Source organism: Dunckerocampus dactyliophorus, chromosome 13 (assembly GCF_027744805.1).
Source record: "Dunckerocampus dactyliophorus isolate RoL2022-P2 chromosome 13, RoL_Ddac_1.1, whole genome shotgun sequence".
NCBI classification, from domain to species: domain Eukaryota; kingdom Metazoa; phylum Chordata; class Actinopteri; order Syngnathiformes; family Syngnathidae; genus Dunckerocampus; species Dunckerocampus dactyliophorus.
The window spans coordinates 29,763,451-29,786,710 of NC_072831.1; the positions used below are offsets into that span (position 1 = coordinate 29,763,451).

General features: G+C 41.8%; 1 protein-coding gene across 14 annotated transcripts; it reads right to left on the reverse strand.

Annotated features, from left to right (window-relative positions):
• Positions 1 to 170: 170 nt before the first annotated feature.
• Positions 171 to 21,598, reverse strand: rasgrp3 (RAS guanyl releasing protein 3 (calcium and DAG-regulated)). 14 transcript variants are annotated; one of them, XM_054796141.1, is made up of 18 exons: positions 16,945 to 21,417; positions 13,936 to 14,116; positions 11,926 to 12,025; positions 11,580 to 11,642; positions 11,365 to 11,496; positions 10,744 to 10,891; positions 9,390 to 9,563; positions 8,069 to 8,185; positions 7,176 to 7,343; positions 7,065 to 7,115; positions 6,889 to 6,969; positions 5,911 to 6,024; positions 5,711 to 5,826; positions 5,058 to 5,205; positions 3,800 to 3,836; positions 2,530 to 2,661; positions 2,081 to 2,448; positions 172 to 635 (listed from the first exon to the last, which is right to left on the reverse strand). In XM_054796141.1, exons 2-18 carry the CDS (start codon positions 14,003 to 14,005, stop codon positions 627 to 629), a joined length of 2,028 nt encoding a protein of 675 aa, XP_054652116.1. In that variant the 5' UTR covers positions 14,006 to 14,116; positions 16,945 to 21,417; the 3' UTR covers positions 172 to 626. The 14 variants fall into 14 exon arrangements, with proteins under 14 accessions (XP_054652117.1, XP_054652116.1, XP_054652115.1 ...); XM_054796136.1 differs by adding an exon at positions 21,451 to 21,598 and having other exon boundaries at positions 173 to 635; positions 7,065 to 7,343; positions 16,945 to 17,044; XM_054796131.1 differs by adding an exon at positions 21,451 to 21,462 and having other exon boundaries at positions 173 to 635; positions 7,065 to 7,343; positions 16,945 to 19,763.
• Positions 21,599 to 23,260: the final 1,662 nt, after the last annotated feature.

Below are 23,260 nucleotides of genomic sequence, written 5' to 3' on the forward strand. Positions count from 1 at the left end.
TAAGGAGAATGGCTGACGATAACAGGTTGTTGTTTGAATTTTTGTGATGTGGCTAATAGCAACAATGGGTTGATGTTGGAATGAGGTGAATTGAAAATGGAAAAAAAAAAAACTAACCTCGGCGCTGCGCTTGCCCTTCCCCGCAGCCGTGGAGGGACACTCCTTATTTCAAACAGGCCGAACAAATGTTTACAGCAATTTTTATTTCAGTTTTTTTTTGCACAATCTGTTTTTTTAAGCCAACGTGGTGGTCTGATATTTTTTGGTTGTAAAAAATGTCCTCACAGCGGGTGTAAGGTTGCCTCTTCGTGCCAACAACAGCAGCAGCAGGTCCGTGTTCTGCTGAAACGCTATTCTTAAATTGCGTCTGAACGCTCATCCAAACCGCGTGCCATCTGGAGCTGAAAGAAAAGGAACTTACTCAACTACACGCTACTTAAGAATCCAAACAAAGTTCCATGTTCCTCCGTGTCTCAGGTCGGAGGAGCGTTCATTTATCCGCCGTGCGTGGAGCCTCTCCGGATCACACCTTCCCACGAGCGGCTTCCCAGACACGAGACCTTGTTGGCAGCAGCCGTCGTGGGCTTCCTGGAGCCCTGAGAGCAGCTTTCACGTCGCGTGCCGAGTCAGCTGTCCTGAAAGGCAAAGGCACAGCAAGCACGTCCGTCACGTCCTTCACGTCATTTTAGTTGAAATAATAGTCGGAATGTCATGAAAACACCAAAACGTCCTATTTTTGGAAAATGAGGTTGTGGAAATGTTCCGAGAATGAAAACTGTTTTACTTCACAAGAATAAAGTATCAAATATTCTGAAGTTTATTCTCATTAAAGTGCAACTTTTTTTTCTTAAAATATAACATTTAAACAAATATATTTTGACTTTATTCTTTGTAATAAAATATTAGGTAAAATATGTTTATAAATAAACAGAAAAGTCATTTTAGTTGCATACACTTAAATATTGGTGGAAAAAAAACTTATTTTACTTAGTAATATTACGAGAAACAAACAAAACTAAGTATTTTTTGGAAAATGAGGTTGTGTGAATAAAGTCAGAAGATTAAAGAACGTTGACAAGGATTGTTTTGGAAGAAAGCTGAAATGAATCACAGGCTGTGCATCGGCATGAATCCAGTATGGATGCGTAGTTAGCATCTCTGCACGTGTTGCTTTACTCAATATCAGCGTGGCAAAGTTGCTATGAAGGCTACACTGCTAACAGCAGCTGTGTGGTAGCACATCAGCGTACTGCTTATGAAGGCGCTAGCTGACAACAACATGATGAAAGCCTGAATGATGCTATCATACTATGAAGTATCCTTCCAGCTTTGCCCTTCTGCAAAAGTGACAAAAAGTCGTAACGAGAGCTGCCACAATTCCACAGGTCATATATCTTGAGACAAGTCACATGTGGTAGGACCTCGGTTAGCGTACGCCCCGGTTTGCATGTTTTTTGGTTAATGTTGAAAATTTAGCTCAATTTTGGCCTCAGTTTGCCTCCTTTTTCCGGTTAGCGTAGAATATGACACGTGTCTTCCATCCATCCATCTTCTACTGCTTATCCAAAGTCAGGTTGCAGGGGGCAGCAGCCTAAGCTGGGAAGCCCAGACTGCCCCCTCCCCAGCCACTTCATCCAGCTCCTCCCAGGACACGTTGGAGAGACTATGTCTCTCCAATGTCTCTCAATGTCTCTCCAACGTCTTCACCACGTTGGAGAGACTATGTCTCTCCAACGTGGTGAAGACAGAACGCCTTGATGTCCTGGTGGAACTGGAAGAGGTGGCCAGGGACCAGCAAGTCTGGACTTCTGCCCAATAAGTGAAAGAAAACAGATGGATGGATGGATGGATGGATGGTTGGTTGGTTGGATGATGGATGGTTGGTTGGATGATGGATAGTTGGTTGGATGGATGTATGGCTGGATGGCTGGTTGGATGGAAGTATGATTGTAAAAGTGTACAAGTGTGTTTGGTGTCTGTGTGGAAGGCGTGAGTTACAGTAGATGCTGTCTGTGTGTCCTGTGTGAAAAGGCTTTGGTTCCACTGGAGCTGATCAAGCTTCAGCTGCAACATTCATTACCTTCCCCGTGGGTGTGATCCTGCCATCTGCCACATGCACGAGCTCTCCAAGGACACCGGTCGTGTTCTGAGAGTGACTGCTGCGTTGGACCAAAACATTCTGCCCCCGCTTGTCTTCCTGCTTTTCCCACCAGGCAGCAGCTTTGTGAGTCGGGTGCTTCATTTTGGGGAGGGTGTGAGAGCTGGCGTCTGTGGGCCCCCAGCTGTGTTCAGACCACAGAGGTTCAGTCTGAGTGGCTTGGCTGATGGTGGCCCTCTGCAGGCGGACAGAGATCCTCTGGGCCGAGCCGGTCATCAGGGTGATGCTTTTTGTCTCCCGAGTCTGACTTTCTGACGTGGCCGCAGAGAAGTGAAACACCTCGTCCTCGTCTGAAGGAAGTGAAGAGGACCACTGAGGAACGAGGAAGACACCGCATTGAACAACGTGGCAGCACATCTAAGACGACTGACCGGTACCACTGGGCAGCGAGCGGCGGGCTCGTCCATCAGGGGTCACACATCCCAGAGAACCCAAACGCAGGCGCTTCCTGCAAGCCAGAACCAGCAGCTCCCTGCATTGTTTATGGCAGTTGACAGCACAGTCTGTCAAGGAGAAACACCTCTTGATGTTCCACACGCATCATGCAGTCATTCTTATGGACCTTATTTCACGTTACTTCAGTCCGCCTCACAATGACCTGTCTTTATGTGCTAGCTTACTTTGCACTGAACAGGAAGTGCATGTCCTACTGCTGTGAAAGAAGAATACCGTCGTTCAAGCAGGTCTTTGTCTTCTCACGGCGTCCGCTGACTCGACCACGACTGGACCGTTCACCCGAGCATCATCAGGCTTCCTCGGTTCATGCTCGATGACTAGATAGGACAGCTCTTGTCTGAGGGGATGGTGCAAGATTGATCCTCTCAGGCAGGGTTGTCAAACGGTCTCAACGTGGGACGCACGTTTTCCTTTGGTCATTCAGTTTTTTTACACATTTAAATCATTTTAATTTGTTATTATTTTTAACCCTGATTTAGGTCATTTTAATTGTAATTTTAAATGATTTTTACACTTATTTAAGGCATTTTTATTTGTATTTATTTTTAAATGTTTTTACTGTACGTCATTTTTATTTATTTTTACTTTTACACTTATTATTTTTGTGCTTTTATTTTGTACACTTTTAAGTCATGATAAAAATGGATTAAACATATATAAATAAATATGTAGACTCAATGTAGGTCTTTTTTGCATTTATTGTAATGAGTATGAGATGTAACATCTGACAAAGTACATGAAAACACTGAAGAAGCTAACTTGGTGGAAACCAACACTTGCGTCACTCTCAATACTCTTCATGACTGTTAGTCAGACGTAGTTTGTCCTACCGAGTCTTTCAGCGTGGACGGACGAGGCCTGCTGGCTAGCGGCCACTGACCACAACAGGAAACGTCAGAAAGAAGACTGACTGACAAGGTCTACAGCCAACCAGGACACACAGCACAATGGGCGGGCTCTCCTTCAGCCAATAAGGACTGCTGTGGGTTCCTAATATGCTCTACAGCCACGTCAACAGTACTGAAACAAGTGGAGCTGCACACGTCTTCAACGCTGCCATGAGTATACAACACCCTCTAGTGGTAGCAGTAGTAAATACAGTAACAGACTCCCATGGATGGCTCTGATAGCCATGAAACTGAAAGGTGAAAGGTGAACCGCGATGTAGCGATAACGGTAACGCACCTTTGCACTTGTAGCCCTGTTTGAGAATGCCCCAGAGCTGCAGAAGATGAACAAAGAACAAATTACATTGCATTCATGTAATGAAGCGAGCACAAACATTTCTAGTCAACTAAATTAGGATTTAAAGGGGCCCTGACAAGATTCACCAACTTTGCTTTATCTTCTACATTGGAAGTGACGCCAGCGGGGCACCATCACGCAGCTACACAGACAGAGCGGCGTGCGAGACAGGGGATGTTTACAGTGATTGTAGCCAGGATTTAAGAATTGTGTCAATAGTTTTCGAGGAGAAAAGAAGGGAGAAACATTTGGAGATGAAACGGAGAAGTTGCAGAACATGGACTTAAGCCTTAAGACATGCAGATGAAGATCGGTCCACTATTTCACTTGTTAGCTTCCTTTGTCAGAAAAACAAACAACGGCAACTATAGCACCGAGGTGGTACGCCAACTGGAACTAATCAATGTGTTTGTTGCAATTGTTGGTCCGAAATCAGAAGAGAAGCCTTAGGAAAACTGCCAGGTGGCAACAAACAAGTGTGGCTCGTCACTTGGGAGACTCAGGAAGACAGAAAATGAATGTTATGGACACAGCAAATGTCTCATTACCTACAATTTAGTGGTCAAATAGGTTTTATCGCTCCAGGTGCGTTTAAATTTGGTGGAAACATGCCCAAATGGCTCCTTTGATGCTAAAGGCTGTTGACCCCTGACTTACACCGAAGCCGAATGCTACCTGTAAAGGTTTTCCTTCACAGCAGTCATCAGTGAAATGATAACTGCAAAGAACACAACTTGAGGTGGGCGTCCATCTGTCTCTTGTTCTCTGCACTTGCTTTGTCCATTTTTGTCCTAAACCTTCATCTTTTTGAAAAGAAAAGAAACTTACAGTATCGCTCAGAGAATATCAACATCCAGCAGCAACACGACATTTTGGCATGACTACTAATTTGGATGAAAAACATACTGAAACTACCATTGAGAAGCGTTTGTTTACTCTGCTTTCGCTGCGAGGTGTCACCCCGATGACGGGGGTGATCATGACCTAGAAATGTACTTTTTGCTCATTTACCGTTCGCTTTCAAAAACTGAACAATGTAGGACATAATTACAAACAACATGTAGTCAGGGACCCTTTAAGTGATGATTATTATTTGTCCTTGTTGTCGAGCATCAGTGAACGGTTCAATGTGTTCAGAGCTTGTGTGTGTGCACGTGTTCTAGGAGGCATGCAGTGATGACACGTTCAATGGACGTACAAATCCAGCGCAATGTTCACAGAAGGTCGGCTTCAGATATGTCATTTCCTGGAAGTTATGCATAAATCCCGGACCCATTTGAATCTGGAGCAGCGGGTTTGCGCGAAGGAAATAGGCGATCATCTCATCTTTACTGATCAGCCCATCTCTGTGACAGCCAGGTAAGGATGACAAAAAAACAACAACAAAAAACATGAGCACAAGGAGAAGACATTTTTAAAAAGTACCCAAGCAGTCAAGCAGATTTTCGGTATAATATAAAGCGAGGGAAAGCTGGGCTTCCCTACTGAGACAGCTGGATAGATGGATGGACCTTCAGGATCTGGACTGTTCATGTGTTTGTACTGGGGTCAACAAATCAAATCATTATTTCCCCCACTATTTGATCATACTACTACACATATACTACTACATAGTACTAATGAGGTTTAATACAAAACCTTTGACAACAGACAACCACATCATATCCCACCAGGCACTGTCCAAGTTAAGAGGTAGTCCCAGTGCATTTCTGTGCAAGTGTACTTGAGTGTGTACACTAAGGAAGGATTGCAGTGTAATTGAATGCACCACTCTAGTGGGGGTGGTCAAAGCACTGGCTAAAATAATGCAGATTCAAACATAAAATGATCCTTTATGCTGCTTTCACTCACTGATCTTGGTCAAAAACGCAGAAGGATTCCAGGAAGGGAAAATTAGCAGCAATGTTCTCAAAGTCTTCTTGAGAAATATAACCATCGTGGTCGGGGTCATAATTCCTGAACACAGACTTTCCAAAATAGAGAAGAAAAAGGTTTATCCAGCAATGCTCTCAGCACACATATGCAGTACTACGCTCACATGAAGTACTTACGTCAACCACCTTCCTGATGTGTTTATTGACCACTGAGGGGTTGGGTTTGGTGGTGACACCTGAGGCCCAGTCCAGGGGCAAAAGGGTCTTGTTGGGAGTTGTTGGAGAGGTAGGCTGCAAGAGTACAGCAGAACCTTGGTTAGCATCATTAACTTTCAGCGAAACAGACTTTAACCCAGTCAAAATGTCCCATAAGAAATGACGTACATCCAGTTGATTTGTTCCAGAAAGCTATCAGGTTGACCTGGCTACACGAGAAACGATGAACTGACTCACATGTATTTCACTCCTCTGACTGTGCCTCGTCCTGGCACCGTTTTTGTATCCTTGTTAAAACATATTGTTCCTATTGTGCTATTTTCCTCACACAGTTAGCTTCCTGTGTTTCTTCTATTGTTCCCAGTCTTGGTGGTTGGCAGGTTAGCTTGTTTGCTAGCCATGACCACAAGAAGAGACGGCATGAAGAAGACTGATTGACAATGGTCTACAGCCAAGAGGGAAGAAAGTGCTACAACTACAACACTCAACTTCCCACAATGCAATTCTTCTTAAAGAGCCAGGCTCACCCTGTAACAGCCTTTATATGCTATAAAAAAAGGCACTAAAATTGCACTAAAAAAATCGGTGAAACGGTGAGTCAGCGAGGGAACGCTGTATTCATCAAATTCCTTTTGTTTGTTAAAAGCCACCGTACTTCCTGTTTGAAAGACAAACCTGGTAACTGTTTGGAATGTCAATTCATCACCAGTTTTAACCAAAAAAACCTACCTGAAATAGGATTTTAACAAGCTACATGGGCGATGACAAGTGAGTGAACTACCAAAAGCTACGTGACACGTGACATCAGTACAGTGCCGCCTGGTTTGGTTCCCAAAATGCCTTCACCAGTCCAGACTTTGGTGCTACACTTTGAGTGTTGGTGTGGTCGACCCAGTACACACTTTGTATTACACACTTGCACTGTACACTAAAACTTACCAGTGATTTCGTGTTCCGTGGTTCTCTTAGCAATGACAACTCATAAATCTCGTCTTCTGTGTAGTAAAGGTCTAAAGAAAGCTGAAAAAAAGGAATGCGAATGTGAAGATTCACCTGTTTGAGCTGAAACGACATGAAAGCTCAAGTCATCATTTATACAAAGTGCCACTCCTCACTGTTAGCAGGTAGATGAGGTCCATGTTGGGCTCCGCTTGGGCCGCCGCGCTCTGCAAAGACACCAGCTCGTTGAACATGACGTAGAGCTGCTGCATCTTCACCAGGTTCACCTTATTGCGCTCTTCCGCCCAGTCGGGAAAGACCACATGCACGGCTATGAGGTCCTTGAGGTGCACGCCCAGGATGGGGATTTTAAAGCCGTGGCACTCACTGAAGGCCTTGCGGTAGCAGGAATAGTTATTGTTGGAAGACACCAGTTCTGTCATCTCGCTCCACGTCTTGGTTTGAGTTCATGCAGTCAACACAAAACACAAATGAAATGCTGACTCCTGTCTCTCTGAGCAATGTATCAATATTTTAAAAATATTGATATTTCTTTGAAGCTCGATATAAAAAAGAAGGATATCGTTGATATCGATATATACTGGATTTGATGCGGAGGTCTCATGTTTCAAGATGGCGTCGCCCGAGTGGCAGCTCATAACAGCAGCTCTGTATTTTCCACGGCGTTTTTAGCGTTTAAAAGTGCTTTATTCGTACATTCTTATTGTTTTTTGTGCCATACCGAGCCCTTAAGTGCGTGTGCAGCTATGGATGTTCAGTATGTGTGTGTACAGAATTTCCCAATTTCTCCAATGCGTAACCTTCTGCGTGCTACGCTCCTCCACGCTCCCTCACTTCCTCTTTGCTGTCAGGTGTGATTTTTTTTCCGTTCACATGATCCCTGGCGAGCTCTTATCAAATGCACTTCTGCCACCTTGTGGCCGTTTTTATGGCTTCAAATTGCTCTAAAGTGAAATCCATTAGTGGAGAGTTGTGTCATCACCTCTTTTTGCCTCTCGTGCAAAAACATAAAAGACGCATAAATCGGGCGTTCGAGGATTCTAAAAACGCGTAAACAAGTCTTTGGGATTGAATGAGTTAATTTATTTGTGAAAACCGTGATCAAGTGAAGCTGCAAAATATACGACTCCAAAAATAAAAAAGTTCTCCACTGACTTACCTTCACGACCTCTGCAGACAGATGGGACTGAGTCTCCTTCAGTCGACAAATGGAACTGTGGCTCAGCCCCCCGACCACTGCCATTAAAGTGTTGAAGTTCTGCAGCTGCCGAAGTTTCTGATTGGACAAAATATTAATACACCGATATGTGGCATCGTTAGGTTGCACGGTATCGATATGCCAACATACTGTTGCTGTTTGACGTTCATCATCTGTACCGGTGTGTACTTGCTGCTGCTAACATCTGGAGAGTGCTATGATATGCTGTGATATATAAATCATAGCTATCGTCGTCATTATTTTCTTTTCGAGCACAGCGCGAGCGTTTAAAAAGGAATGCTAAGGACATCGCAGCTCTTATGACCGCATGACTGATATAACAGAGCCTGTCGGCAAAGCTCTCAATTTGCCCCCCCCCACCTATGTTCCCACCCTCACCTATGGTCATGAAGCTTTGGGTTGTGACCAAAAGAACGAGATAATGGATACAAGCGGCCAAAATGAGTTTCCTCCGTAGGGTGGCTGGACTCACCCTAAGAGACAGGGTGAGGAGCTCAGTCATCCAGGAGGGGCTCAGAGTAGAGCCGCTGCTCCTTCACATGGAGAGGAGCCAGTTGAGGTGGCTCGGGCATCTAGTCCGGACGCCTCCCAGACACCTCCTCGGTGAGGTGTTCCGGGCATGCCCGGCCGGGAGAAGGCACGGGGCAGACCTAGGACACGCTGGAGGGATTATGTCTCACAGCCTTGGGAACGCCTTGGTGTCCTCCCGGTGGAGCTGGAGGAGGTGGCCGGGGCCGGGGAGTCTGGACTGCTGCCACCGCACCCGGATAAGCAGAAGAAAATGGATGGATGGATCATAAGGTCTTTGAACGCCTTATATTTGTATTTTACTTCGTTTCGTCATTTCTATGCTTGAACATGCTTACCATAATTTAGGTATAAAATTACATAAAATGTGCGTAAATGTGCATATTTTGACTAATAATAGGCCATATTCAATCATGAAACAGCATGATTTATTCATTAATATATTTTTTTGATAGAGTGAAACCACGGCATTTGAAGAGCAAAGTGGTGAGGGATGACAATCTGCTCTTTTGGACACATTAGTATCTCTTTCTGTTGCTTTCCTTTTCCTTTACGTACGTAGTCTATTCTGTCAAATGAAATCTGTTGCACACTGTGTGCATCGGGTCCAAAACACAGTTCCATCTTCATTTATCATTCTCATTCGCCTCTTATTTGTATGTTAGGTAGACTTGACTTCTTAAATGTGTGACCAAGGCAGTGGAGAACACAGTCCATGAAATCGGTGTGTTACCTGAGCCACGTGGATGTATTTGGTGATGACTTCTGCCCTGGTTGGAGGTGTTAGTTTGCTCAGGACCATGAGTTGGACCCACTGTGAAACCCCATTGAACAGAGCAATGGAGCGCTCCAGTGTTGGGTTGTCCACCAGGCAGCCATGCATCACATAGCTCTTGTAATCAGGGAACTAGACACAGAATGGAAGCACAGGTGAGGGATTTCACTGGATGAACGATGAATAGGCTTCATTTATACATACATGAACTGTAGAATCACGACACTCGGAACGCCGTGAACCAAGAACCACCTGTATTTGTTTAATAGTCACACTCGTCCATTCATATTCATATTCGGCTGCAATTTCTCTGCTTATTTGGAGTCGTTGTAATGATATACACTTACATTGTAATGATATATTTGGTGCAAGGTTGCTGCTGTCATTAATTCCTTGCAGGAAGAGTGATTGCATTAGTGAATTGACACGTCTTTCTTACTTATTATAGAGCGGCAAACTTGTTTTGATACAGTAATCCCTCGTTTATCACGGTTAATTGGTTCCAGATCCGACCGCGATAAGCGAATTTCCTCCAAATAGGATTCCTGATTTATAAATGGAATATATTCACAATATTTACAACCATTTCAATACACTTTTTTAACATTATTAGAGCCCTCTAGACATGAAATACTCACCTTTACACTCCTATGACCCAATATAGTTGACATAATAAGAGAAAATAAGACATAAATAAGACTCGCACTCATGTGTGTTGCTGTACATGTGTTCCAGTGGCGCCGACAGGAAGTGACACCGGGCGTTCAGGGTTGAGCTTCGGCTTTGCGTGGGTCTTTTTACAAGGGATTATTGCGCCTATTGTGAGATCATTCGAACCTGCAAAAAAGCCTGTTATTCCGGTAATCAAGTCTGGTGCTTGTGTCTCACCCAACATTACAGTAACATTACTGACACCTAGTGACCAGTGTAGAACACTACATCTCGACACCTCCTTGAATGAGTCTTCCGAATGCCTTATATTTGTATTCTTCTTCATTTATGCTTGAAAATGTTAGGCAAATTAGTTAGGCAAAAAGGCATAACACCTGCTTAAATATGCATATTGCTTTTATTAATAAGAGGTACTCATGAATACATAAGAATATATTTTTGAAAAAATGTGAGTGAAGACGTGTAATTGGAAGCCCGAAATGGTGAGGAATTACTGTACTTGTGTGACAGTTGAGCCTGTATTCATGTTTCCATTCATGCATTCTCTGAAAATCAGCAATCTCACTTCATGTTTTAATGCAAAGAAAAAGTCTGATTTATTCCTCGTCACCCGATGGCATCGAGCGAAAAATGCACATACCGATATCCTCCTGAAGGACTTGAACTCCAAGAAGGTCAGGTGTTCCGCCAGCTCCATGGGCTTGAGGTGGTCAAACAACAGCGAAGCTTTGCCTTTCTTCACCTGCTTTTTACGCTGGGTCAACTTACGCATCCAGTCGTACGAAGGACTGCAAGGACCAATCAGAGCAAGTCACGTCCATTTGATTTCTACAGCACCAACTGACAAGAAGTGTCATGTCAAGCCGTTTATACGTGGACTCTCCTGAGAACCGTCATTTCCAGTGTATAAGCCGCTACTTTTGCCTCACACTTTGAACCCTGCGGCTAATTTATGGCTGCGTTCTCCTCTCACGACAGTTCAACATCTGCCACGGTCCAAAGAAGCTATAGTAATTCTACACTCGATCAAACGTACTTAAGATTTGTCAGAACAAAACTCTATCGCCGTTTTGGCTGAACTGTAGTTCCTTCAGCCAAAAATGAGCCACTTCACTGTATAAGCCGCAGGGTTCCAAGCGTAAGAAAAGAGTCTACTGTGGATCTCTAAAAGGAGCCACAGGGTCCAGTCTTGTTTCAGAGTCATATTTCCAGAAGTGAGCTCAGCGATGCACGTACAATTACTGGAGACTGTGGCACTTACATGGTGGAGATGTCAATGAGTTTGAAATGCTCCTCAGAGCCAAGCTTCGCAGCCACTTCTCGGAACTCCTCCGTTATCCTGATCAGACCCAAATCCAGGTTGAACTCTGCGGGGAACGACACTATCCAATATCTGGACACACAAAGCAGCAGCGACAGTTTGGGCACACAACTTGTGTTGATTTGATGCGTGGTATTTTGAGCCACGGTACGTACCTCATTAAGTAACAAATCTTGAGTCTGCTTCTCTGGCAGTCATCACCTTTGCACTCACGGTACGTGGAATTGAGTTAGGGATCATCATACAACATAAAGTGCATATACGTTTCATGAACACACTTCCATGTGTACCATGTCTCCTAAATGAAACGTGCCATGTTATGTCTTATTTACGTCTCATATGTCTTATTTGATTGTATGATGCTTACTACTTGTATATTGAGTAAATGAGTGTAGCAGCGACTGTAGGTATGCTATTTCATGGCTAGAGGGCTCTGGTAATGTTAAAAAACGTATTTAGAAGGTTGTAAACAGGTTTTGTAGCAGATATGATGAAGGATATATCATGAGTAGCTTTCCAGCCAGTTCTGAAGATGTGATGTACCAGCGATGCATCAGCAGAAGCATGCGAGGTAGGTTGGCCTCCAGCTCTCCATTGTCGTCTTTGAACAGAAGCAACAGGACAGAGATGACCATCAATTTCTTTCGGGGCTGCACGTTGGACCACCGTGGACTAACGTAATGATTGTAATCTCATTATTCCGGAAGACAACAAAAACTGTGACCTCTTTGCCCTGAATTGAGATTGCGATTCTCTGGGACATTTTTTTCTCACACACGCGCACACACGTCACGTTCAGGGCATCACTGTTTTTTTCATGATCAACATTATTAGACCCGTCTGGTCTAAAGAAACCTCCAATGTTCTTTCTGCTGTTCTTCATGGGAGGTCCTGGAAGGACATTGGGCCTCATTCACGAACATCTTCTTAAAAGTCTTCTTAAGAAGTGTACTTAAGAAGGCGCGGGTTGGAAACTGCGCCGCATTCACGACACGTTCTTAAGTAGGGATAATCATTCGCACCGGTGTTCTTAGGTTGATGAATGCCAACTGCAATGCCCGTGCATGTGAGGCCTAATTTGCATAGGTCACCGCCTATTATTTCCTATATAAGGTAAAAAATGTGCCGTGCGCAACAGGCAGCTGGAGGCGGAGATGGCAACGCGCAAGGGCAAGACTGAGGAGCAGCTGGACAACAAACGAAAGAAAAAGTTCAATTCTACTGAAATAGAGGTGCTTTTACAAGGAGTGAGCGAACACAAGACCACCTTATTTTCACGTGTATCCACCGGTCATCAGGCCATCCAAAAAGAGTCGGCATGAAGCACCATTGCAGGAAACATAAATGCTGTTTCCACGGAGAAACGCGCCACCGCAGAGGTTAAAAAGAAGTGTTTTGACTTAAAATAGACTAAAAAAAAAAAAGATTGGACTGCTCCGGAGGGATCTGGAGGAAACGGGAGGCGGGCCATCAATCAGAAACCAAACCATTTCGGAAACTCTAGAAAATATTTACACAATCATGATGGAAAAATAAATTAAAAATACATAGTTTGTGTGTGACAATGTATTTTTTCTGTGGTTACATTTGATTAGACGCTGCCTAATTAATACAGCAGCCCCGTGCTCTGGCTCAAGACGTGGCTGGGGGCGCATGGCGTTATCTGGGGGTGCTACGTGCGCAATAGACACACCACGTTTCATTGCGATGTTATTCTGATGATCCTGCACACCTGCAAGAACAGAGAGGGAAGCCTGAAGCCTGAAGCGGGACATCAAATATTGGTGGCTTTCAGCAAATAAATCTAATGGTCCCTTTACATTCTCTCTCTGCGCAGCGCACGTCCAGCCAGCTACTTTTTTTTGATGAATTGGGATTTGAATATATATTTATCCATGGAGTATATTTTAGTTGTTCTGATGATAAATAATTGTTGGGATATTTTATTTGCACTACATTTTTTGGGATCAGGTTGCAAAATCCATCATGAGGGCGATTGTGCATTGAAAGTGCAAGCTTTGCTTGTGCGTAAGAGTCCTCCTGAGCGTTTGTAGAATTTGTTCTTAGATGTAAGAACTGGGAGTTAAGAACACGTTTCATGAATGCCAAAAATCTTCGTAAGAAGGCTTTAAGAACAGATTTGTGCGTAAGAATGTTTCGTGAATGAGGCCCAATGACGAGCTCTTATCAAATGCACTTCTGCCACCTTGTGGCTGTGTTTATGGCTTTTTTATGGACGTAAGAGTGACCTCTATTAGTGTGCCGTTGCGTCATCACCTGTTTTTGCCTCTCGTGCAAAAAAACGTAAAAATACACCTTTGGTATTGAATGAGTTATCAGAAGTGAGTTCCATTTCAAAACTATATTTTGTGTTGAGTTGTGTTGCCACTGACTAATGTTTACATTTGCTTGATGATCTGAAACACTAAAGTGTGACAAAAAAAGAAATTTAGGAGGGGGGAAAACACTTTTTCCCGCCACTGTGTACATGATATTGTGGGCATCACTCACCAAATGCATGGATGGACTCATTGAGGAGCGCCTCAAGAGAAGCTTCCTTTCCCAGAGCTGATGTTCCCATGGTGGCAGGGTGGAGGGGTCACTCGTCACTCGTCCGCACCAAAGTATGTCTGACAGCAAGAGGAACTGTACATACGCACACGCAGAACGCCAACCGTGATGATACCCGCTCCTGTTATCGAGGGCCACAGAGTGAAAAATGAAAGGATGCAACGTTGCCACTTTGATACTTTGTAAAGATGTGCTAAGAAGTGATTTACATTTCAAGAAAAAAAATACATCTCAGCTTTGTCATGAAGGTGAAAAAGAGCCTATTATTGGTACGGCCTTTTTCCATTTTTCCTGTTGTTGTTTTTTACATTTTCATTTTTCAGTTTTTAAAAACAAAATGTTTTTTGGAAAATTAGGTTGGGGAACGGCTAAAAAAAATATTTTCATTTTACATTTCAACATTCTTCTTCAATAATCTTCATACATTTTCTTTATGCAATATTATGACTTTATTCACATCATTTTCAGACTTTTTCCCAACCTAATTTTCCAAAAAATATTTTGTTTTGTTTGTTTCTCATAATATGTCTCTGTGTAGGCTCTCAGTCGTACAGGAGTTGATCCTTTAGGATCTCTAGGATCTTATGGCAACACAAAATTCCTACCTATTTCAAACCAGTAAATACCCTGAGACAAAAATGAGTGCATCCTAAAGACAAGGCTCCAAACCAGAAACAGAGCAATGTGGTCTATTCCATCCACTGTAAAGATGAGGAATGCAAAGAGCACTACATTGGGGAAACTAAGCAAATGCTCCAAAAAAGGCTTTATCAACATCGCAGGGACAATTCTAGTGGGCCTCAATCAGCAGTACATCTACACCTTAAAGCAACCAATCACTCTTTTGAGGACAGCGAGGTAAAGATTTTGGCCAAAGAAAACAGATGGTTTGAAAGAGTAAAAAAATAAGCTATTTTTGTCAAACAACAGAACCCATCATTGAATCGGAATGGTGGTTTGAGGTTTAATTTGGACCCTGTGTTCAGCAGGTTACTGAGACCAAAACCCACAGCTCTTAGTCATGCAAATGAGGTGAAGCCAGGGCCGAGCCAGAACAATAGATGCTAACTAGCCAGGATCAGAGTCGTTCATACCCAATTCAGGGAGCGACACTTCCCTTTGATCAGAGGTGCTAATGGCAGGAGAGGATTAGACCACAACTCCTCCCAGGCTTAGTGTAAGGAACCAATAGGAGGAGGGTGTTGGCACACCAATTCCGCCCACTCTTACTGTATTTAAGGCCTAGGCTACCAGCACTTGTTAGTTCGCTGATGAAGCTCTTCGGATGAGGAGCGAAACGTCCGACACCTTCTTCACAGAAGTACAGATGACGTCTCAAGAAGCCTTTCCCTCGATTTCTCATAATATGATGACTTTTTCAAAAATACATTTTTTTCTGGAATATTTCATCTCGACGCTACTAAAATGACTTTATTTTTCCTCATAATATCACAAGTTTATCTCGTAATATTCCAACCTTTTTTCTCGTTAGAATATGACATTTTTCTCTTGATATTTTGAATTTATTTTCATAAAATTATAGCTTTTTTCTCATTTCTTCTTGTAAATTTTCTTCTCATAAATATGTCTTTATATCCCATAATATTTGCACTTTGTTCACATATTTTTTTTGTTTTCCCCAACTTAATTTTCCTAAAATTATTTTGTTTTGTTTGTTTCTCATAATATTAGAGTATGACTTTTAAAAAGGAGAGTTTTTTTCTGTTAATATTTCAACTCTACGGTACTAAAATGACATTATTTTCCTCATAATATTACAAGTTTATTCTCTTAACATTTTGAATTTATTTTCATAAAATTACATTTTTTTTCCACTTCTGCTGTTGTGTGTTTTTTTAATTTATTTTCCAACTATCTCAATTTTCTTCTTGGAAACTTTCTTCTGGTAAATATGACTTTGTTCCCATAATATTTTGACTTTATTTACATATTTTTTTACCCTTTCCCCTTTTACCTTTGACTTAAAAAAATAAATACTTTTTCAGTTAATATTTCAACTCTATGCAACTAAAATTACTTTATTTTTCCTCATAATATTACATGTTTATTCTTGCAATATTCCAGCTTTTTTTGTCACTAGAATATGACTTTTTTTCTCTTAATATTTTGAATTTATTTTCATAAAATTAGAATTTTTCCTCATTTCTGCTGTTGTGTTTTTGCTTTTATTTTATCTAACTATATAAACTTCCTTCTTGTTAATGTTCTTCTTTATTCCCATAATATTTTGACTTTATTCTCATAACATTATTCTGGCAACCTAATTCTCCAAAAATGACTTTTTATTTTTATTTTAGAATATTACAACTCCAAAAAAGGTTTTTTCTTTATTTTTTCAACTTTCTGCCCCTGAAATGACCTTATTTTCCTCATAATATTATAATGTTAACTCTTGTGAAATGACAACATTTTCTTGTTAGATTACAACTTTTTTCTCTTAATATTTTGACTTTATTCTTGTGGAATTACTGATGATTTTTTCATTTTTACTGTTGTATATTATTTTTGTTAAATCATATTTTTATAAGGTCAATCAAAAAACAGCTGTGGCTGCAAATGGCCCCCAGGATGCACACTGGACACCCCTGGTGTATATAATCAATGCTATTAATAACCTCAACATAAACAGCTGCTCTAGTAAATAAATAAAGCATTACGTTACATTGACTTGCTTCTCAGTTTCCATTGACGATCAAGTATACAGTATATCTCATCTATCCAGTATACAGTATATCTCATCTATATAGTATACAGTATATCTCATCTATCCAGTATACAGTATATCTCATCTATATAGTATACAGTATATCTCATCTACAGTATACAGTATATCTCATCTATCCAGTATACAGTATATCTCATCTACAGTATACAGTATATCTCATCTACAGTATACAGTACAGTATGTAGTACATAGAATGAGCTTACCCAGCGCAAGGCAGCGTGAGAGTAAAGCATCCACACCAGAAGTGCTTCCTTCACGGAGATTTCTGCTTTTAGACGCTCCAAGCTGCAGCAGAGCTCGGCGCTGATTAGACAACACAATATGACCTCCTCTTGTTAGTAAACACTGCAGGATCCCAGCCATGTGACCACACACACACGCACACACAGCAACACTGCAGGTTGTCTGTGTCTTACATTTACGACCATCGTGAAGCTCTATGGAAAAATAAACCTGCTTTTTGTTAACAGCCTTGCATGAATAAAGATCATTGCAGCACATGCACGCATGCATGCTTTGTCAACTGCTGCCAAAGTTAATCTAGATCGTGGGTCAGAAATGTCGTTTACGGCGGTTAAGTACCTGACCGTGATAAGTGAATTACCGTAAATTCTGGCGGATGAGCCGCTCACTTTTATCTTTAACGGTGAACCCTAATCTCGTGACATCTCCTTGAGAAATCAGAACTACTACTAATCGTTTAAATACTGCGCCGCTCGCGGCTAAGTGAGGAAACGCTAGCTCTTTCTTTGGCAGGGCGAGCTATCAGTGCACTCACGACAACCTTGCCAAGCCATCGGAAATGGCAGGAGGTCATTACTCAGTATGACAGTCTGACTCAGGGTGTCATCTTACAAGGAAGGCTAAAGTCATCACACGGCAACTTAACGCTCAAACCGTAGATAGGAAATATACAATACAAGTACCAATACGAGTTCAACATAAAAACACAACTATTTTAACTCCGGATGCTCCGATTGATCAGCCACCGATCAGTATTGGCCGATTTCCGTAAAAGAATAGCATGATCGCCGATCGGCTGTGGCTAGCACTATTGCAGCCTGCAGCGACCCTTTCCTGCTGTGTAGTGTGCAGCGTGTGACAGTCAGATGGTTAAGCTAATAACCCGAAAAATAATTGAATTTGTTGGACGAGATGAGCAGCAGACATGAAATAACACCCTTATAGTCACCTTTACACTCCTATCGCCCAATATAGTAGACATAATAAGAGAAAATAAGACATAAATAAGACTTGCTTGTGTGTGTGTTGGTCCCCCAAGGGGACCTGAGTTGGGGGCACACAGGAAGTGACGTTGGATGTTCAGAGTTGAGTTTTAGCTTGGCGTGGTTACGGCTGCAAGAGTAGCCTGTGTTGTTATGAGGGAGTATTGTGTCTGTTGTCTGATCGTTCAAACCTGCAATAAAAGCGAGAGAGCGTGGAGGAGTGTAGCGTGCAGAAGGTTACGCATTGTAGGGACATTTTAACACATGCACACGCACACACGCATAGTTTAGTTCCAAATGTGAAAATTGTAAAGAGTTCATGGTGTTATATTTGTAAATACATTGTTATTTTGATGTCTTGTTTGTGTTGTGGTATGTAACTTTTCACAAAAAGCTCCCTTTTTTTAGTCAGGAACTGATATTTTCCTGAAACTTACATATGTTCTACTGCTGATTACTAAAGAACAGAAAGAGGTAGAAACAAACTTTTTTTTTTTTGATGAAAGACGGGACGCTAATCTTTTTTTCGGTAGGTTCCACGTTTGTATAGCCACAGAACACAATATTCCGTGGGGTTGTCTTGTGAAAAACGGCTGGGCTTGAACGAGTTCAACGACATCTTTCCACACCCGACATAACACCAACTAGAACCAATCTCCTCGATCTTGACTTATCCTTGCACTGATCCCAGTTTGCGACGTGTTTGTCCACACGGCCGCTGGACTTCCTGCAATTGTTTGCCCGACTTAGTGTTCCTGCCTTTCATGCACGGAGCTAAATATAGAAGCTACTACACAAGGTGAAGGGGAAAAGCAAAGCAGGAAATGTCTCACAATATGTGTGTGTGTCACCATTTGTCTGTACACCAGTCTTACAGTCCTGTAAAATCCCTGCTAATTTAAGGCAGTGAATGCATCATTCTCCTCATGCATCACACATTGGTATTCTGCACACTTCCCCAGCCGAGTGTTGATTGTGTGTGTGCGTGTGTCCATTGTTGTGCGTGTGTGTGAGAGGGTCGGCCCTGCACTCTGATGACGTCGCTGGCATTGTTTTGTCTTCTAAAAATGTCCGCCTAAACAAAAACACTAACTCCACATCCTGCAGCCTGACTGGACACAAAGAATAGCAGCCCAACTTTTGATTGTCTCGCTCTTTCAAAGGCCTTCAGTGTGACGCTTGAGTGTGTGCGTGTGTGCGGTCGTCCCTCGCAGTGTCGCCGTTCAATCACCGCACGCTCGCTATGTCGCGTTTTTTCAGAAATTCACATTTTAACTCATTCAATACCAACAAAGTATTTAGACGCCTTTTCAGAGGTGATGATGCAACTCTCCACTAATGCATTTCACTTCGGAGCAAATTTAAGCCATAAAAACGGCCACAAGGTGGCAGAAGTGCATTTGATGAGAGCTCGGCAGAGATCAAGTGAACGGAAAAATCACACATGACAGGAAGGAGGACGTGGAAGAGTGTGGAGGAGTGCAGCATGCAGAAGGTTACGCATCGTAGAGACATTTTAGCACATGCACACGCACACATGCGCACACGCATGCTCACACGCAATTTCAAATGTCCGTCCATCCATCCATTTTCTATTCCACTCATCCTCACTAGCGTCGTGGGGGTACGATGGAGCCTATCGCAGCTGACTTGGGGTGAGAGGCGAGGTACACCCTGGACTGGTCGACAGCCAATCGCAGGGCACGCCTCTCTGTGCTGAAAGCTCGGTGTATCTGCGATGGACTGCTCTTGCCTGGGTTGCACTCTCAAGCTCCGCCTCCCACATTCATAAAATGCTGAAAATGTTGAAAAATGTTTTAATTCAAAAGGCAAGGTCATTTTTTTGTGTGTCGAAAAAGTATCAAACCCAAACAGAAACGTATCGAACGGAATAGAAACGTGACTTTTGTGTATCGTTGCACCCCTAATAAATGTACTTGTACATTAAGTATGCTAACAGGAGTAGCTAGCTGATACATACAGTAGCTAACAGCCACATAAACACCATCAAGTTTACAAACACGTTCAAAGAATAGTTCAGGAACTTTTGAGATGGATATCTTAAGTACTTTGCACACACAGATACTCACAAAGACCAAAGTTTCCCAAGGCTCAAACGATTTAGAGCAAACACAGCTTGTTTGTGAGCTTTGTCAAACTTCCTTTCTGCCGTTGCTAGCTTGTGCTTCACGGAGAGAGGGGAAAACGTCAAAGATTGTCTACTAGCGTGACGAGCACTCACTCTTGCTGCCACCGAAACGATTCTTTTGGGAGAAGATGTCTCACTTGTAGCTTTTTAACCATTTTTACTGTACGTTTGAAACATATTTATTTACCAGCTATGAACCCGTTTCCACATTTTAAATTAACTCAGAAATCACATGAAACCACTGTCCTTGACACAAAAACATGAGAGCAACTAAATTGTTATTTTGGTGTAAAACAAGCCCCTTTTGTGTTGTTTATGTTGGTATATTGTGTCAAAAGGTATGCTTGAAAGGTATGAATTCACATTTGAAAGATCAGTCAAAATGATCTCAAATGTCCGCTACTGAAGAAAAATGGCTGCGATTGACTGAGTCAGTGAACGAAGCATGAAGTTATGAAGTCAGCACGTCCGACATGATAGAGTGGAAAAAAAGTTCTCCTCCCATTCCGTGTGGAAGTGGTAAGTTTTTGTCATCTTAACTTTAGAAGAAATAAACTTGAGGCTAACTGGTTAGCTTGTTAGTGTTCCAGCTGGCAGCCATCTCAAGTCCCTGCAGCATAAGAGTCGCAATGCGGTGTAGACAAAGAATAACAGGAGTGTAAAGGTAACTATAGGGGTGTTATTTCATGCCTAGAGGGCTCTAATAATGTTAAAACCCGTATTTAGAAAGTCATAAACAGGTTTCTATGCACTACACATTTATTAACATTGATTCCTATATTGCGTGAATTCATTCAACACGGTAGGGTCTGGAACCAGCCTGGGTTCGAATCTCCGTTTGGGCATCTCTGTGGTATCGCACATCACTATCAAAGACGAAAGTTGATACTAATAATAAGCTGAGAGGCAGTTTTTTCTTGAATATATATAACTTCTTAGCAAATCTTCACAAAATATCATAGTGGCCCTTACATGTTTTCGTTTTTCAGCCCTCGCTGGGAAAAGTTTGGACATCCCTGAATGAAAAAAGGGAAACTGTGGTGTTTCCGTGAGAACACAGTAAAAGGATCGCACCGCCATCGCTCCTCACCAGTTACGGTCGATACTAAACATCCACCACGAGACCCCAAAACCACCGATGTAAGCCGAATGACTTGAATCACTTCGGTTGTGAGAAAAATGAACTTGAGCTCAGGTCACAAAATGCCAGAGGAAAAGCAAAACCCCCGCCGAGGGCTGACATCTACTGTAGTCACAGCGCGCACCAGAAGCAGCATAGAACAGCCCACTATCTACGCACGCGTGCTTATCGCCATGAAGGACTTGCTGCTTACCTTTCAGCGAAGTGCGCACCGACTGGCGACCTCTCCCACGTACGCCGTCGTCCTCACTAGCGTCCACATGCGCTCTCTCTCTCTTTCACACTAAACATCTATTCATAGATCCTCTGTGGGCTGGGAGCACAGTCAGCGTGCGCTTTACTGGCTGAGATGGCGGGACGTGACCAAGTCAGTCTACTGAGCTGAGATGACACAATTACTCACTGACGTATTCACAAAATAATAATAATACAGTGGTGCCTTGGTTAAGGTCATTGATCCGACTCAAACCAAAACCGACTCTAACCAAAGCTAAATTTCCCATAGAAAATAAATTTACAGTATATACGTGTAAATCCAATTAATCCGTCCCAGACACCCAAACGTTCACACAAAACACCATTTTATAGACAATAGTTATAGTTTTACAGCGTTCCCTCGCTCTATTGCGCTTCATCTTCGGATTCGCTGATTTTTCTTAGTGCTACACACCGAGTGTCAACCGCGATGCAAAATATTACAAGAAAACTGTTGTAAGCTAACAAGAAGAAGTCGTAGTTTTACGAGAATAACATCATCATATGATATAATGTGAAAAATAGCATCATTTTAGTAGCATAAAGTTGAAATATGATTTTAAAAAAACCCTTTTTAAGTAGTAATATTATGAGAAACAAATAAAACAACAAATAAAGTTGAAACTTTGGGAAAATTAGGTTGCAGGAAAATGTTGTAATGTTACAAGAATAGGGTCAAAATATTAAATTAAAATATACATTTAAAAAACTGCAGAAGTGAAAAAAAGAGCTGTGATTTAACAAAAATAACGTAAAAATTTTCAGAGAAAAAAGTTGTATTCTAACAAAAAAAGTAGTCATTTTAATAACTCGTCAATAATGTCACTTTAGTAGCATAGAGTTGAAATATTAAAGAAAAAAATTGTTATTTTTTTACAAGTCATAATATTAAAACAAAACAAACAAAACAAAATAAAGTTGTCATTTTGTGTTAATAAAAAAGTTATGTCGTGAATAAAGTCAAAATATTATGGGAATAATTAAGAATGTACTTTTTTTATGCAGAAATGAAAAAAACAGGGATTTTACGAGAATAAAGTCGTCATTTTAAGAGAAAAAAGTCACACTTGAAAAAGTTTTTTTTTACAAGAATAAACTCATAAAGTCACAAGGAAAAAGAATGTCATTTTAGTAGGATGGAGTTGAACTATTAAAGAATTAAAGTCGTACTATTTTTTTTTAAAAAGTTGTAATTTTGTGAAAATTAGATAGAAAAAGTTATGATATTAGTTTGTCTATATGTGCCCTGCGATTGGCTGGCGACCAGTCCAGGGTGTACCCCGCCTGTCACCCTAAATCAGCTGGGACAGGCTCCAGCATGCCCCCGTGACCCTAATGAGGAAGAAGCGGTATGGAAAATGGATGGATGGATGGAAGTTATGATATTATGTGAATAAAGTCAAAATATTGCGAAAAGAAAATTTACCAAGATTGTTTAAGAAGAAAGTTGAAATATTTGGAGAACTTTAAAAAAATAACAGCAAAAATGGGCCAAAAAAAAAGTGAAGTTGCTGCTAACGGGCTTTTTCACCTTTATTACAAAGCTGAAATGCACTTTTTTCCTTGAACTTGCGCAATGTACAGTAGAACTTCTTCGATTAATAAGACCTTTCTGTGGTTTCAGCTAGTTTACTAGCGCAGCACATCTGCGTGTCATTTGCCCTTCCTTCCTTGCAAAAACGTCAGAACCAACATGAAGTCCAGAAGTATTTTTGGACAGTGATGGTTTCTTCCACACGCCACCACAA